Here is a 16,974-nt window from a genome sequence, read left to right as displayed (position 1 = left end):
TAACATTTTATACATAAAATCAAACAATAGTAATAATTCTTCATAGGAGTCATATATTTGTGGTCTTTCTTTATTTGATTAATAAAACTGTAAGAAAATTTTCAGACACAGTGTTAGAGATCAACTTCACAGAGTAATTCGGGCTAGTACAAAGGTAAAGAGAAGGCAGTGTAACTAAGAAAAACTACAGCAATTCAACAGTATTAGTATAAAAACAAATCAGGAGAGTGACATATTTACTTAAAATCTAGAGTTAGAAACAATGTTCATCTGTTTAATAAAAATTCAAAAGTAGATAAACCCCCATAATGTGAATAAGCAGGCAAAATTAAAAGGCTTTTTTTTTGTATTAATACATTCAATATTGATTTAAGGAACACTGAATGCTACTGGTTCTTCTTTAGTCTTCCAAACAAGGTGATTTAAAAAAAAAAATGCTGATTCGTTTAGAACACAATCCACATTTCCAATAATAAATGTTACCGATTTTCTCATATTGTTATCTTAAAATACTTTGATGGATAACTGTGCTATATAACATTGCACAGTACAAAATGGTTGTTTAGGAAAGCGATCTGGAACTGAAAGAGGTTTTGCTGTAGCTAAAGCTGCTGTATTTGGAAGAAGAAGAAGAGGAGGATAAGCTGTAGTCTACGCTGCCCCGACGGGATCCACTTCGAGAGCCGCTCCGAGAGCCTGAAGCAGATCCTGGATTCGAGAGGTTGTAGGGGCTGCTGATGCCACGTGATGAAACAGTGGAGGCGGGAAGCATGCGGACACCCGTGTTCTCCTCAGTCATGCATCCTTCCAGAGCCTCCTTGTAGGATATCCTCAGCTTGGTCTTAGGGCAGGTTAGGGTCTTGGGGTGGTGGCGCATATCCTGGAGCTTCTGAGCTGCTCTTAGGTCCAGCCAGCCGAGCTGCAAAGCCTCCTCAAGTGAACGTCTGCACCCAAGCTCTGGGTCGAATAGCCCACCAGTTAAATACTGGAATTCAAGGAACCGCTGGCCAGCTTCGTACGGCAACCATTTTTCCTTGACGGCCTCGGCGGCTGACATCTTACGCTTGGTTTTCACATCTTCGAATCCAATATACGCTTTCTGGGCAGGTTTTATCCTGTTGGCCATTTCGTCATCAAGGACACCAAGTCGCGTTGCTTCTTGAATAGAAATACGACGACCGTTTTCAGGGTTCACAATCCCTCCGGTGCAAGCCTGAGCCTCAAGGAGTCGTTGCGCTGTGATGGAATCAATGATTCCTCTCTTCAGAGCATCACATATGCTGATCTTCTCCAGCTTCTCTGTGTCAAAAACTGCTCCAACTGGATTCTGCTCCTCGATCATTTCCACTAACGGGGTCAGTTTGATTGACATGCTGGAAATTTGCTTGGTGGAGTTTGTTGAGGATGGATCTTGGATACTCTTGACTGTTTTAACAGTTTCAGTTTTTATTTTCTGGCTTTTCATTGTCGTCTGGGATGCGAAAGATGATGAGGTGTCAGAGGAGCAGAGCGGTTTGCTGAGGGTCTTTGTCTTGTTGGTGATCATATATGCAAGCTCTGTAAGGATGAGATTTCCTGAGCTATACTTATCAAGGACATCTTGGTCAATCACTCCCTGAGCTAGCAGTTCTTTCAAGTCATATTGAATGCCTGTTTGCATGTCCATTATAGCTGTACTGGTCGAGCCATCTGGGGCAATGATGACTATTTCTTCCCACTCACATTCTTGCTGAGACAATTCCAAAAAGGTTTCAGTGTCTATGAGTTTCTTCTCGTAGGCTTCACGCACCGTCATCTCGTTATTACTTTCAGGATCAACAATCAATACTCGTCTCTTCCTTGTGGAGTTCTTCTGCTGCATCTTTTTCTTATCATAAAGGGGCAGAAGCACCAATCCAGTCTTCTTATCTGGAATGCAACGGCTCTTTAGCTCCAGGTAGGTCAGATTATCCTCTGTGTTTGGGTCAAAGAAACCCTTTGTATCATCTCCTTCATCTTTCAAAATCTGGTTCATCTCTTCATCAAAGTAGTTCCTTTGGTACGCCACATCAACATCAATTCTGTGACTGTGTTTAGGGTCAATGATGCCACCACTTGCAATCTGAGCCTCCAGCAGGCGAATGCCATGACCATTCTCTATGATACCACGTTCAATGGCTTCAAATAGGGAGATCATCTTGTTAGTGCCCGGGTCTTTGTACCCAGTTACTGCTCTCTCTGCAGACAGAAGCTTGTCTTTGAACTCCACACCCACCAGTCCTTTCTTACAAGCCTCCTCGACTGTGTAGTATTCGTTGTTGATGGGATCAATAATGAAGCCTGAGGCTGCCTGAGCCTCCAGAAGCTCCAAGGTAGTGCCTTGTCTCAGAAGCCCTTGCTTCATGGCCTGGTAGATGGGCAATGTGCAGTCATTGGCCTCATCATAAATCCCAGCAATGCAGGTTGAACCTCGGAGATAAGCCCGAAGCCTGTGTTCAATATCTTGGCTGGTAATCTTGCCCTCTCTCAGATGATCTATGTCCGAAGGTTGCAGCAATTTTGCATCCACCAGATCTGACACGCTAACTTCATGGCGCAGTCCCTGTACAGTCACGGGTTTCTCTGGAGCTGGAAGCAGGAGTAAGCTAGTACTGAGGTCAGCCTTGCATCGCTTCTTGATAGTAATGTAGCTGACATGTAGACCAGTATCGGGATCAATATAGCATTCAGGTCTGGCATTTAGAGCTCGATAAAGATCTTCATCAACAAGGTCACGGTCCATGGCAGTATCTTTGGAAAGATAGACGCTAAGGATGGGATCAATGATGCCTCCCGCTGCTTCTTGTGCCTGCAGGAGACGCAGAGCTGTTTCTCGGTTAACTATTCCTTTCTTCATGGCTTGGCTTACTGCCAAGAGTTTACCAGTTTTGGGATCCCTGAACCCAACGCAGGCAGCCTCTGCAATCAACAGCTGCTTCTTGTCAGCTTCTTCCACAAGCCCATTCAGACAAGCCTCCTCAACAGTCATCCTCACATTAGCTCTGGGATCTATGATGTATCCTGTGGCAGCTTGAGCCTCCAGCAACATGTTTCCACTCTCGTCTGAAACCAATTTTTGTTTTTTAGCCTCGGTGAAGGTCATTTTGCCCTTAGGTCCTGCTGCCAGACCTGCAATGGCTCCTGTGCCTTTAAGATTAAGCCTAATGTCAACAGATACATCCTTGACAGTTCGCTGGCCATTCATCAACTGCTCAAATGTCACCTTGTCTATCACACCACAGTCATGCAACTGCTGCGCCGTGACCTTCTTGCGGACACCTTCGAAGACCAGTGAGGAGGCATCCATTAGGTCTGTCTGAGTGTATTTGGTAGCACCATCTGGTTTCCGCTGCAGTTTTAGGAACTCATTCTGCTGTGAGTCTCGAAGCGCCTGCTTTTCTGCCCTGTCTCGTTCCGAGTTCTGCATCAGCAGCCTGTAGCGTTCTTCAGTCTCCTTCAGTTGCATTCTCAGCCTCTCCATCTCGGATTTGACAGAATTAAATTGGCTCTCCAGGCCGGAGCGCTCTGAGTTGTGTTTTCGAATCTGCTCTTCGTGAGTTGCGCATTTGGTCTTCCATTGGGTAAAATCCTTCTTGATCCTCTCATTGTCCTCCTGCAGCTGTGCTTTGAGTCGCAGTTCCGATTCAAGGGAGAGTTTGATACTGGCTAGCTCGTCTTCCAGCTTTCTCAAGCGCATCATATCCTGTTCCATTGTGGCTATTTTGTTGATGAAGTCATCCCGTTCTCGCTGCAGGCTGCTGCACTGATATTGGGATGTTTGGATCACAGAGGAAGTCTGCAACAAAAAGACCAAAGAGAAGATTGTTTTATTTTTTAAGGTGATCATCCTGTATATGATTTTTAAGATAGGACAATGATTTGTTATTGTATGACAATGATTTATCATTCATTGGTGATTACAAAAAAGAACTGATTGGTTTTCAAGTTAATTAGATGGCTATAGGCAACCCTGCCCCTGGAGGAACTAACTTCCAGCAGATTTTAGTTCTATCTAGAGGTTTTCACGGGTCCCCCTTGGATCCGAAAACCTGAGGTCCGACCCGAGACCTGAGTGTCCATAACATTGACGAGTACCTTAGCCAGGTCGGATTCAGTATTAGCGGCCTCAAGACTTTGCTAATTTAAAATAAACTACTTTTTCCAAATGGCACCAGTTAGACCCAAATTCTATTAAACTATTCCGAATGCATGGGCTTCTTTCATTTTCGTGCATAGAAAAGCATATGTTTTATAGATATGAGATCCATCAGGAAAATCCACTTATTATTCTTATTTTCATAAGAAATACGAGCAATGGAGAAACGGCCAAATCAGTCAGCAAGACTGCGGGGCTGCAGGCTGTAAACACGTCAGTCCAGTCGGGTTCGAATTGAAATGGTCCCCGTGATTTTGCCAAGTAAGACATGTTTCTTGATGATCTTTTGATGATCCTGGATCAAAATTATTGTCCAAAAATATAGACTTAACCCAATCCCTACCCCTAAATCTAACCCTACCCATAATTTATTGTTAAAATCAGTGGGAAATTATAGCTGATTAACAAGGGTCTAAAGCAGATATTTTCTGTTATTTATGTTAAGTTATAGCTCAATTCTGATTTGTTGATTGGAATGTTGTTCCAGGATCAACAAGGATATTGTACTTGGTGAAATCACGCTCGCCACATGAAATGCCATCGGGTCGGACTCGGATCTAATTTCATCGGGTCTGTCTCGAGTCGTGTTATTCTTTTTAAAGAATTTTTATGCACGTTGGGTTCAGGTAGGAAGTGATTCAGGTTGATTCGTGTCGGGCACATATTTTAGGACAAGAGAAGACCACTAGTTTCATCCCCACTCCAACACACTTTCCTGTTATTTTCAAGTAATCCTGAACCCCTTGATTAGCTGGATTGGTGTGTTTGATGAGGGTTGGAGCTAAACACCAGCATAGTAGCCAACCAGGTGCAGGGTTTGCTATGCCTGTTCTGAAGTATTAAAATCACAGAGGGTGCCACAAACAATAAAGGTTAGATTGATATGTCTTGAATGTGGTTGATCATGTATGCAATAGATGCTGTTGTGCAAAACAAGCACGCAGCATGGAAGCTTGCAAAGGGCAGACTACAAAGGCGTGTAAGATGCAAATTGCAGGGTGTGGTGTGGAAATAGGTCAAACATGCAATTAAGACATGCAAAAATATGGCAGATTTTTATGGGGACATATTTTGCATGTCAAGACTAACAATTTACAGCTTGAAGTGTGAGAGAGATATGCATGCAGCTGGCTAAATCTATTCATTTTAACTTGAGAACTCAAGTTTTTAGATATCCTAGTACCTCTCTGGCTTGTTTTTGTACATTTTCTATCTCCTCTTGCAGTTTTTCTCTCTCGCTTGAGAGCTGTCGCATAAGCCTGTCATGCTCTGCACCGGCACGCTGGTTGGAATCAAGCTGTTTCTGCAAAGCTGCAATTTGCTCAGTCAGTTCCCGATCTCCCTGCTTTTTGTTTTTGAGCAGTTCCTCATGTTCTAGACGCACAGAGCGCAACTCCTCCTCCAGGCGGAGACGATCTTTGGTCAGAGTTTCGTTGAGCCTTTGCAAACGCTCAGTTTCAGCAATTCTTATGTTTAATGCACACGTCTTCTCCTCCATTCTGTGATGAAGGGCCTCGAAGCGCTGGTTGGAGTCTAGGACGCGCCCCTGTTCCTGTGTCAGCTGTAGTTTCAAAGTGTTCATCTCAGCTTTCAAGGCAGCCAGGCTCTGAGAAGATGCTTTGTGCTCCTTCAAGGCACGTTCTAGGGCCTCCTTCAGCTGCTTGCATTCTTCATCCACATGCTTGGCCTCAAAATTGGTCTCTTCCTGGCTCTTACGCAGCGTGGTGATTGTAGTGGTGTACTCCCGCATGGCCTGGCTACTCTTTTCAAGTTGCGCCTCTGTTCTCCTGCGCTTGCCGGCCTCCTCTTCCACCACTTTCCGCTGCTTCTGCAAATCACTTTCCAGTCGCTTCAGCTCCTCCTGGAGCTCTTGAATGCGGTTTTGAAGGCGTGTATTAGTCTGTTCAAACCGGCCCTTCTCAAGAGCATGGGCCTCAAGCTCCACCCGGATGAGGCTCAACTCCTGGTGGGAAGAGCGTAGTTGCACCAACTCCACATTACAGTTTTCATACTTAGTTTTGAGGTCGACCAACTCCCCCTCCAATCGCCTGGTCTCAGCCTCGAAAGATCTTTTCAGACGTTGCTCCTCCTCTAGAGAGCGTGAGAGACGGTTGATCTCACTACTCTTTTCTTGCAGTGCCCGACTGGAGCTTTCCTGCACCTCCCTTGTTTTGTTGTCTGCTTCACGTTTCTGGCTAGACAACAACTGGACTTGAGATTCAAGCTCATGCCTTTTTCGGCCTTCCTCTGTACTTACAGCTCTAAGTCTCTGAACCTCCTCTTCTAGGTGCTTCCTCTGGGCCTCCTCCTGGCCGAGGGAGATGCGAAGTCTTTGCATCTGCTCCTTTAACTCCCTAGATTCTCCCTCTAATCTTTCAAACTCCAGACTCATGGAAGCAGCATCACTTTCCTTCTGCTGCGAAAGCTTCTGCATGCTGGTCTGAGTAACGAGGATTTGGGACTCGTAGGTCTGTTTCACCTCTCGTATCTTTATGTTGTGCTCCTGCCTTACCTTTGCCAGCTCTGCCTGTGCATCCTCGACATGCCGAGCCTCGTCTTCCAATTCCCTTCGTAGACGATCCAGCTCGCAGGTCCTTTCAGACACTGTCTTTTCTAGCTCCATCTTGGCCCAGCTGGCCTGCTCCAGTTCCTTGAGTTTCTTGCGCATAGTTTCATCATGTTCATCCTGCAAAAATGTGTACCTTTCTTCCATAACTTTCTTTTTCCTCTCCATTTCATCCAACTGGAGTTTGAGGCGACGTACTTCATCCATAAGCTCTTGGAGGCGGTTGGTAGAAGAGTCCAGGCTATCTTGTGTGGCCATGCACTTTAGAGTCTCAGTCCTCTTCACCTCTTCCAGAGATAGCAGGTGTGTCTGCGATTCATTTAGCTCCTGCTGGTATTTTAGAAGAGCTTCCTGCAAAGAGGCATTCGTTGCATTTTGATCCTTGATAGCATCTCGCAGCTGCTGAAGTTCCTCCTCAAGAAGCTCAATCCTGGTATTACGGATCTGCAGAAAACATTTTAATATACATAATGTTGTGCTACATAACTATATATTTAGCAGGTAAGTCCCTGCTAAAATTAAATTGGAAAATGCTCAGCTGCACAATTTGGATGAAAAGTTGTGAAATATAGATTAACACGACCAATTCTGGGTAGATTACTTACAAAATTCAATCTGTAACCGATTCCAAATTACATGACAAAACAGTAATTACTAATATAATCTATTACATTAGACATTTTAAGTAATATAATCAGACTACTTTTTGGTTACTTTTAGATTACTTATTATTTAACTAATTTATAATTTTTTAAATTGGATAATATTGTACCATACAAATATAAAATGCAAAGAAAATATATAAAAGATAACATATCCCAATCATTGTTATTAATAACACAAAGTGCATTAAACAGTAATTTACGTCAAGGTTTCTTAAACTGCGGTTCATGAAGGAACTGAAAGGTTTTTTTGAGTTTAATGAAAAGCTAATAATTAATTAAAAATCAAACATATAAAATTTAAATAAATTAAACAACAAATTCAAAATAAAACACTTAAGTAAAAAACATTATGTATTTAAATCAGTATAATATGTAATCATGTAATCAAAAAAACTAACTTTAGTCTGATTACAAGTAATTTAAAATGTAAGCTAATTACAAGTACTTAATTTTTGTAAACTGATTACCAGATTACATGTAATCACCTACTACCCAGTACTGAATATGATTATAACAAAATACATATTAATAATAATAAATATTAAACAAAGGAAGATATTACTATTTTAATATTTAACTGTAAAAAAATATCAAATCTTGATTTTATCGCTCTGCCAAAACCGAACAGTCCTTATATACCTTCAGTTCTTCCATGTTCTTCTGGGAAGCCATAAGAAGTTTGTAGTAATCGCTTGAACGTGTGAGGAGCTCTAAGTAGTGTGCATTTAGTGAAGAGACCTGGTGGACAAAGACAAGTGTGAACCTTTTTTAAATAATAAAACACTGCAATTACAGTAATGCTTGTGTGTTGACTGAGAAAGTGTGTGTTTGTAGGTGTACCTCTTCTGAAATGAAGGACGATGGTGACTGCAGCACAGTCCTCTTGATGGGGATGTTAAGCAAAGTTTCCAGTCCAGCGCTGTAAACTGCCAACTCAAGCTCATAGCTCTACAGAGACACAGTTCAGATTATTAAAAATGCCGTCAGATGTGAAATTAGAAATTAGTAAATCTGCAAACTACAGCAGTATCCTAAAACAATGACTACATTTGTGTTTGTATAGGACTTTTTTTAACATGGCTTCAAAGCAGTTTTACAGAAAGTCACGATGCGATTATAAAGCATAAAAATATTATAAATATTAAATTGTCTTTTTTATAGTTTTTTAATCACAGCTCAGATCACAGATGGGTGATAATGCAGTTTACATTTTACAGTGATGTTTTGTAATATTTATTTTAACACTTTACAATAAAGGCGCCATTAGTTAATGCATTAACTAATATCACCTAACAATGAGCAATATATTTGTTACAGTATTTAAATAATCTAGGTTAATGTTAGTGTTATTTGAGTAAACCTGAGATACTATTATATTTTTTTATAAATATCTGAATCTGTTTTTGCTAACATTTTCCATTTTTATTTACAATTTTAGTTTTATTAATTTTTTTGTCATTTTTATTTATATATATGTCCATATAGTTTTTATTCATTTTTGATTTCAGTTTTAGTTATTTTATTAAATGAAGTTAAACAACTAAAATTAAAAATGTTGCAACCATCTAAATAATTTTGTTCTTTAAATTAAATCTATATACATATATATATATATATATATGTATATATATATATATATAATTCCAGTTAACCATTTATTTGGGTAATTATTTAAATGTTATTTTCATTTTTCTGTTAACTGTAATAACCCTGGTTAACATTAATTAATTGCTCATTATTAGGTATATTGAATAAAAATAATATTAAGAGATTAAAAAATATTAAGAGACAAATTTTTGATATTAATGTAATTATGTAAATAATAAATTTAAGGTAGTAAATGTTAAAATTAACGAACTAACAAACTTTAACTAAATTAAAATTTTTAACAAATTAATTCACAAGTATTTTGAATGGTTTGTTTATGTTATCTAACATAAACAAATGAAACCTTATTGTAAAATGTTAATTAGGCATGGCCTCAAAATCTTCTGACAGCACATTAATTGAAACTGAATACCTTGATGGCTTTTATGCAGGTTTCTCCGTCTTTCTGCACCATCTCCAACAGCTCTCTCTTCGCCTTTATGTCAGAGTTTAACGCCTGCACACATGAGAAAACAGCATTTCAAAGGTCTACTTAAACTTTGGTTAAATTAAACAAATGTGGAGTCCTTTAGGCGACTGATTTAGACATGTTTTCCAGGCTCACTCTCTGTTGGTTGAGGAGCTGTGTGTAAACCGTGTTGTCGTCGGTCTTCACGGTCTGCTGAGCATCGATCTGTCGCTGGGTTTCGTCGATCCAGCCGCTGAGACGAGAACTGGACTGCAGGTATCGCTGCAGATGCGGCAGGTAAGCGCCCAGATCCTCCAGCCTGAGGAAACAGCCTCTTTAGTCACTCAATGCAGGCCTAGAATCGGATAATACGTGTTCGGTTGGGGACGGAGAGTCTGACCTGTTGTTGATCTGTGTGTGGATGCGTTTCCAGCGGTCTGACAGCTGGTTGACGTGCTCGGCGTATTGGGAGAGGTTTATGATGCACCTGTAACGGCCCTGATCCGTCTGTTCATTATACTGTTGGAGCTTATTCAAATCAACCAGCAGTGAATTCAGCAAATCCTGCTTCTGCTCCAAATCACTGCGCATACTCTGGATTAGGTGAAAAAGTAGAGGTTAAGTCATATTGTAGAGTTAACTGCACTTGAGGACTCGTTCGGATTTTCTTCATTTTTACTTAAAAAAATAAAATAACATTTTATAAATGTAAAAATCATGAAATAATATTTTTTTTAAAATAAGTAATTTAAAAACAAATATTATAACTATTATTTTTTTAGTATCTTAACATAATTACCTGAAGCACTTGATGGTATTTCTGCACCTCGTTCATGTCGAGCGACGATGTCTCTTTCTCCGTCAGCCGAGCTTCATAAACCTTCACCACGTCTTCAGATTTCAGCAGATCTTTCAGCAGAGACTTCAGTGAATTCAACCTGAAACACGGAGCACGGCTGGGAATTTTAATATTTAATAGGTGTAATTCACAGCAGTTGATATTTTTTCTGATGCGTATAATACAATTGCCTTCATAATGATCATAACAGTTCAGAAGTTCTTTAAAATTTTAATAATAATAATAATATAAAAAATATATTCCAACCGAAAACAATAGAAAATTTTAAAATTGTAATTTCAGTATAATATATATGAAAATATATTCAAAAATAAAACAGATTGTATAATTAATAATTATAACATAACATACTAATACTTACATAATATAATATATACTATAATATTATGATTTTATTTATTATATAATTATAGTATATACAAAATATTCAAATAGAAAAGTCATTTAAAATTTAATTATAAATTAAAAAAATATAAAATCTAATAATTATAATAAATAAAAAACATTAAGTTATTTAAAATTATATTATATAACTACATATTGTATTAACTAAAGTAGTTCATTTGAAATTGTAATTATATTCTAATAATTAAAACAGAAAACAATTATTGTAATGATAATATATAGTTATAATTAGGGTGGCAAAAAGGTGGAAATTTTCCTGAAATTCTGAAATATTCCAGGTTTTTTATTTATTTTTTAATATTCCAGGGATTTTTGGAAACTCTCTGAAATGTACCAGAACTTCTCCACCCCGTTACAACATAATTATACTAAAAATATATTCAAATACAAAAGTTTTTTAAATTGCAATTATATAATAAATTTAAATACATTCAAATGAAAAACTTACTTGAAATTGTAATTATGTTATAAAATTTCAAAATATTACTGTTCTTATTGCATTTATGGTTAAATAAATGCAGCCTTGATGCACATAAGAGACTTCTGCGTTAAGAATCTTACCGACCCCAAACTTTTGCACAGTATTGTATCATTACAATGAAATCCAGCTTTATATTGGTGTAGTGAGCACCTGTGCAGGTGTGCAGTAGTGTAGTTCTCCAGGTGAACTAGTCTCTGGTTAATGAGCTCCAGCTGTGCACGCAGGTATCTGGCTTTATCACTGTCTGAGGCGTCTTTGAGTTCGGTCTGAAAGCTGTCTCTCAGGCTCTGAAACTCGGCCTTCAGCATCTGCATGTTGTTCTGAAAGACCTGCACACAAGCGCTCTGTGTTAAACCCTTCCTCTCAGAGATCAGTGTTTCTGAGCTCTTGCGTTTGTCACCTGTGTGCTGGCGATGTGGTGTCCGCACTCCTCCGGCGCGTCCTCTCCTAAAGCGATGTATAGGAATGTGATGAGAGACGAGTCTGCGGCGTCCAGCTTCAGTCGCAACGAGTTGAGCTCGTTCAGTAGTTTGACGCTCACGGCCGCCGTGTATTCAGAGCCCTCTCCTCGAGCGGCTGCGATAAACACAACACATTCAGGATGTTACGCAGTGGATCTGCATAGTTTTTCATTTGTTTGTCATTACAAATATCTTAATATTCTTCATATTGTGGCATTTAACTGCACTTAAAGGGACAGTTCACCCAAAAAACTAAATTCAGTTCATGGTCCCCATTAACTTCCATAGTATTTTATGTCCATCCATCTATTCATCCATCCATCTATCTGAATATCTATCCCCTATCCATCCATCAATCATCCATCTATCCATCCATCCATCTATCTGACTATCTATCCCCTATCCATCCATCAATCATCTATCTATTCATCCATCCATCTATTCATCCATTCATCTATCTGACTATCTATCCCCTATCCATCCATCAATCATCTATTCATCCATCCATCCATCGATCCATCTATCTATCTGATTATCTATCCCCTATCCATCCATCCATCCATCCATCCATCATCTATTCATCTATCTGACTATCTATCCCCTATCCATCTATCAATCATCTATCTAATCATCCATCCATCCATCCATCCATCTGACTATCTATCCCCTATCCATCCATCAATCATCTATTCATCCATCCATCCATCCATCTATCCATCCAGCCATCTATCTGACTATCTATCCCCTATCCATCCATCAATCATCCATCTATCCATCCATCCATCTATCTGACTATCTATCCCCTATCCATCCATCAATCATCTATCCATCCATCCATCTATCTGACTATCTATCACTTATCAATCCATCAATCATCTATCTACTCATCCATCTATTCATCCATCCATCTATCCATCCATCCATCCATCTGACTATCTATCCCCTATCCATCCATCAATCATCTATCTAATCATCTATCCATCTATCTGACTATCTATCCCCTATCCATCCATCAATCATCTATTCATCCATCCATCCATCTATCTGACTATCTATCCCCTATGCATCCATCAATCATCCATCTATCCATCCATCTATCTGACTATCTATCCCCTATCCTTCCATCAATCATCTATTCATCCATCCATCTATCTGACTATCTATCCCCTATCCATCCATCAATCATCTATTCATCCATCCATCCATCTATCCATCCATCTATCTGACTATCTATCACTTATCCATCCATCAATCATCTATCTATTCATCCATCTATCCATCCATCTATCTGACTATCTATCCCCTATCCATCCATCAATCATCTATTCATCCATCCATCTATCTGACTATCTATCACCTATCCATCCATCAATCATCTATTCATCCATCCATCTATCCATCCATCTATCTGACTATCTATCACTTATCCATCCATCAATCATCTATCTATTCATCCATCTATCCATCCATCCATCTATCTGACTATCTATCCCCTCATCAATCATCTATTCATCCATCCATCTATCTGACTATCTATCACCTATCCATCCATCAATCATCTATTCATCCATCCATCTATCTGACTATCTATCACCTATCCATCCATCAATCATCTATTCATCCATCCATCTATCCATCCATCTATCTGACTATCTATCACTTATCCATCCATCAATCATCTATCTATTCATCCATCTATCCATCCATCCATCTATCTGACTATCTATCCCCTCATCAATCATCTATTCATCCATCCATCTATCTGACTATCTATCACCTATCCATCCATCAATCATCTATTCATCCATCCATCTATCCATCCATCTATCTGACTATCTATCACTTATCCATCCATCAATCATCTATCTATTCATCCATCTATCCATCCATCCATCTATCTGACTATCTATCCCCTATCCATCCATCAATCATCTATCTATTCATCCATCTATCCATCCATCCATCCATCTGACCAGAGGTGGGTAGAGTACCCAAAAACTGTACTCAAGTAAAAGTAAAAGTACTTCTAGAAATATTTACTCAAGTAAAAGTAAAAGTACTAGTCTTGAATAGTTACTTGAGTAAGAGTAAAAGAGTATCGGATAAAAAATCTACTCAAGTAGTTAGTTACTAGTTACTTTGGGTCATATATACTGAGCCTATTTTTATTTAGATATATAGATAAAATGTATGTAATGTATGTGTGTATAAATGTATATATTTCATCAGCCTTTACTCCAATTTATGTAATTTATTATAAAACCCAGTCTGTTTACTTAAGTAACAGATATAGGTGTCATGCCATAACATATTTTTAATACGACTGACTTTATATTAAATGTGAATTTAACATTGAAAGTCAATGTGATATAAATATTGCTACTAATCTTTCATTGTTCAGAAAGAGAGCAAATAACATTTACATTATTAAAGATAATTTCACTGACAGTCTAGATTTCAATCACTCTCAGAAACTCCCATTAAAATCACTGAAACTGTTAACACTGTGAAATCAATATCTTAATTAAAGATTCGTACACACATCTGCACTTTGTTTTTTCTGACAAGAGAATTCACCAGAACTAGGTATTCAGTCCGCGAGCGAGTGAAGGAAGCACCGGCATTTCAGCGATGACTCATCTGAACGCCTCTGATTGGCCAATGCTTTAATAAGCTCAAAAGAATCGTGTGTGATTGGTTATAATGCACAGTGCTGTAAAAACACACCTATCTCTGGCTCATGCGCCAGCAAGCGATCACAGATCTGAATTTAGCAGCTGATGATATGACTTGCTGAACGTACTCGCACCGGTGTGATTGTATTAAAATTAATAAAATCTTAATCGGCTATGTTTTGTCTTTTGGAAGCTGCATTCAACTTGACTCCCCTCTGTTATAAGCCACACACGTACAACAAACTAATATCACAGTGGTATTGTGTACTGTAATCGAATGTAGCCCAAGTTATTACCTGTTAAACAGTAGACAGCACACGCGGTGTTCATCTAATAAGGATCTCCATCGCTAGCAAATAATAGCCTTTGCAGATTTGCTTTCAATTCAGTGCAGTTCCATAGCCACGTTTTCAACGCTGCTGATGTTAAACGTTACAACTGAACCGCTTCAGACGCTCAGTGCGTGCGGCAGGGAACTGAACGACTCATTCAAACTGATTCATGAACCAATTCACTCGTTTGCCAATTGGTTTGATCAAGCCTTTGAACAGAATTGACTCAAAAGAATGAATCATTCGCGAATGGGCATCGCTCATTGCCCAGAGAAAAGTAGACGGCGCGTTTGGAATAAACTGAAGCATTTATAACATTTATTGCAATAAGATAAAGTAACGAGAGGAGCGTCGCCCATAGTAACGAAGTAAAAGTACAGATTTTCCCCCCAAAATTTACTCAAGTAAGAGTATAAAGTACCCATCTTTAAATATACTCCGAAAAGTATTAGTTACCCCAAATAATTACTCAAGTAAATGTAACAAAGTGAATGTAACTCGTTACTACCCACCTCTGCATCTGACTATCTATCACCTATCCATCCATCAATCATCTATTCATCCATCCATCCATCTATCTGACTATCTATCACTTATCCATCCATCAATCATCTATCTATTCATCCATCTATCCATCCATCCATCCATCTGACTATCTATCCCCTATCCATCCATCAATCCATCCATCCATCTATCTAACTATCTATCACTTATCCATCCATCAATCATCTATTCATCCATCCATCTATCCATCCATCCATCTATCTGACTATCTATCACTTATCCATCCATCAATCATCTATCTATTCATCCATCTATCCATCCATCCATCCATCTGACTATCTATCCCCTATCCATCCATCAATCCATCCATCCATCTATCTAACTATCTATCACCTATCCATCCATCAATCATCTATTCATCCATCCATCTATCCATCCATCCATCTATCTGACTATCTATCACTTATCCATCCATCAATCATCTATCTATTCATCCATCTATCCATCCATCCATCCATCTGACTATCTATCCCCTATCCATCCATCAATCCATCCATCCATCTATCTAACTATCTATCCCCTATCCATCCATCAATCCATCCATCCATCTATCTAACTATCTATCACCTATCCATCCATCAATCATCTATTCATCCATCCATCTATCCATCCATCCATCTATCTGACTATCTATCACTTATCCATCCATCAATCATCTATTCATCCATCCATCCATCCATCAATTTTATTAATTTTAATAAAAAAAATATTTTATTATTTTCAGGATTTTCCAGAAATATCTAAATATAAATATACTTGAGAGAAAAAAAAGCAAAATATATTATTATTTGCTTTAAAGGAAAAATTCTGTAGTTTTAGTTTTTTCTTTATAGCATAAACCTTACTAAATGTTTCTACATTTATGCTTTAACCAACAACAACAACAACAACAACAACAACAACAAAAAAATCTAAGAAAAATAAACTTAATCCTAATTATATTTTGTGAAAACAAGTCTTAATATCTTACTTGCACAGTTTTGCTTATCAGTATATTTGTCTTTTATTTGTTTTTTAAAGAAGCTTAGATATTGTTTTGAAAATGGAAATTGAAATGAAAAAAAAAAAAATTATAATAATTATTCCAAACTTTAACTAGTAATAAAAATACAAATAAATCCATATTTAAAAGCAAGACGTATGCTTAAAACAAAAACAAAAAACTTCTTTAAGAAAAAAATCCATTAATATCTTAAATGTCTTGAAATTCTGCATTTTGTTGCGTATCTGTGCATACAATGCAAAAAATTATTTTGTTAGTCAGTATTTTTGACTTGCTTTCCATTTAAAATACCTAAACATTATTAAATCAAAATATATTTTTACTAGAGAACTAAAATGACTATTAGATCTGTTACATGGTGGTTAAAAATGTATAGCTTGAATGCACTGTAAGTCGCTTTGGATAAAAGCGTCTGCTAAGTGAATAAATGTAAGATATATAAAAAAGAAGTGGGTTTATGCTTAATACAAGAAAAAAATTAAGTAAAAAGTGCTGTATCCAAAGATTATTTTAATCACAACTCACTTAATTTTGAAGCTTTTTGCAGAAAAAACTGCATCAAGTAAATGCATCTTGTTTTAAGATTTTTTTCCATATCTGTACTGAGAAACGAGACATTAATGTTGCACACTGACTGTACACAGGCAGATCCACCACCAGCTTGCTGTAGTGCTGCTGGGCTCCTGTGAACTGGCTCTCCATGTGTTTCTGGTCTTCGGCCGCGAACAGATCT

General features: G+C 38.2%; 1 protein-coding gene across 2 annotated transcripts in view; it reads right to left on the bottom strand.

Annotated features, from left to right (window-relative positions):
• Positions 1-225: 225 nt before the first annotated feature.
• LOC132106393 (desmoplakin-B-like) overlaps positions 226-16,974 on the bottom strand; it is a 39,311-nt gene continuing 22,562 nt past the window's right edge. The window contains exons 14-24 of one of the 2 annotated variants that reach the window (XM_059512031.1): positions 16,877-16,974; positions 11,607-11,782; positions 11,357-11,535; positions 10,261-10,399; positions 9,862-10,055; positions 9,618-9,780; positions 9,426-9,509; positions 8,246-8,353; positions 8,045-8,143; positions 6,687-7,184; positions 226-3,814 (exon numbers count right to left, since the gene is read on the bottom strand). The exon at positions 16,877-16,974 is cut by the window's right edge and continues 89 nt beyond it. In XM_059512031.1, coding sequence (XP_059368014.1) covers positions 563-3,814; positions 6,687-7,184; positions 8,045-8,143; positions 8,246-8,353; positions 9,426-9,509; positions 9,618-9,780; positions 9,862-10,055; positions 10,261-10,399; positions 11,357-11,535; positions 11,607-11,782; positions 16,877-16,974 — 4,990 coding nt within the window. In that variant the 3' untranslated portion in view covers positions 226-562. Of the gene's footprint in view, positions 3,815-5,357; positions 7,185-8,044; positions 8,144-8,245; positions 8,354-9,425; positions 9,510-9,617; positions 9,781-9,861; positions 10,056-10,260; positions 10,400-11,356; positions 11,536-11,606; positions 11,783-16,876 lie in introns of both variants that reach the window. The other variant, XM_059512030.1, reaches the window with a different exon arrangement.

Source organism: Carassius carassius, chromosome 27, assembly GCF_963082965.1.
Source record: "Carassius carassius chromosome 27, fCarCar2.1, whole genome shotgun sequence".
NCBI lineage: Eukaryota > Metazoa > Chordata > Actinopteri > Cypriniformes > Cyprinidae > Carassius > Carassius carassius.
Note: the sequence above shows the minus strand (reverse complement) of the source record. Positions and strands in the feature narration are given on the sequence as shown.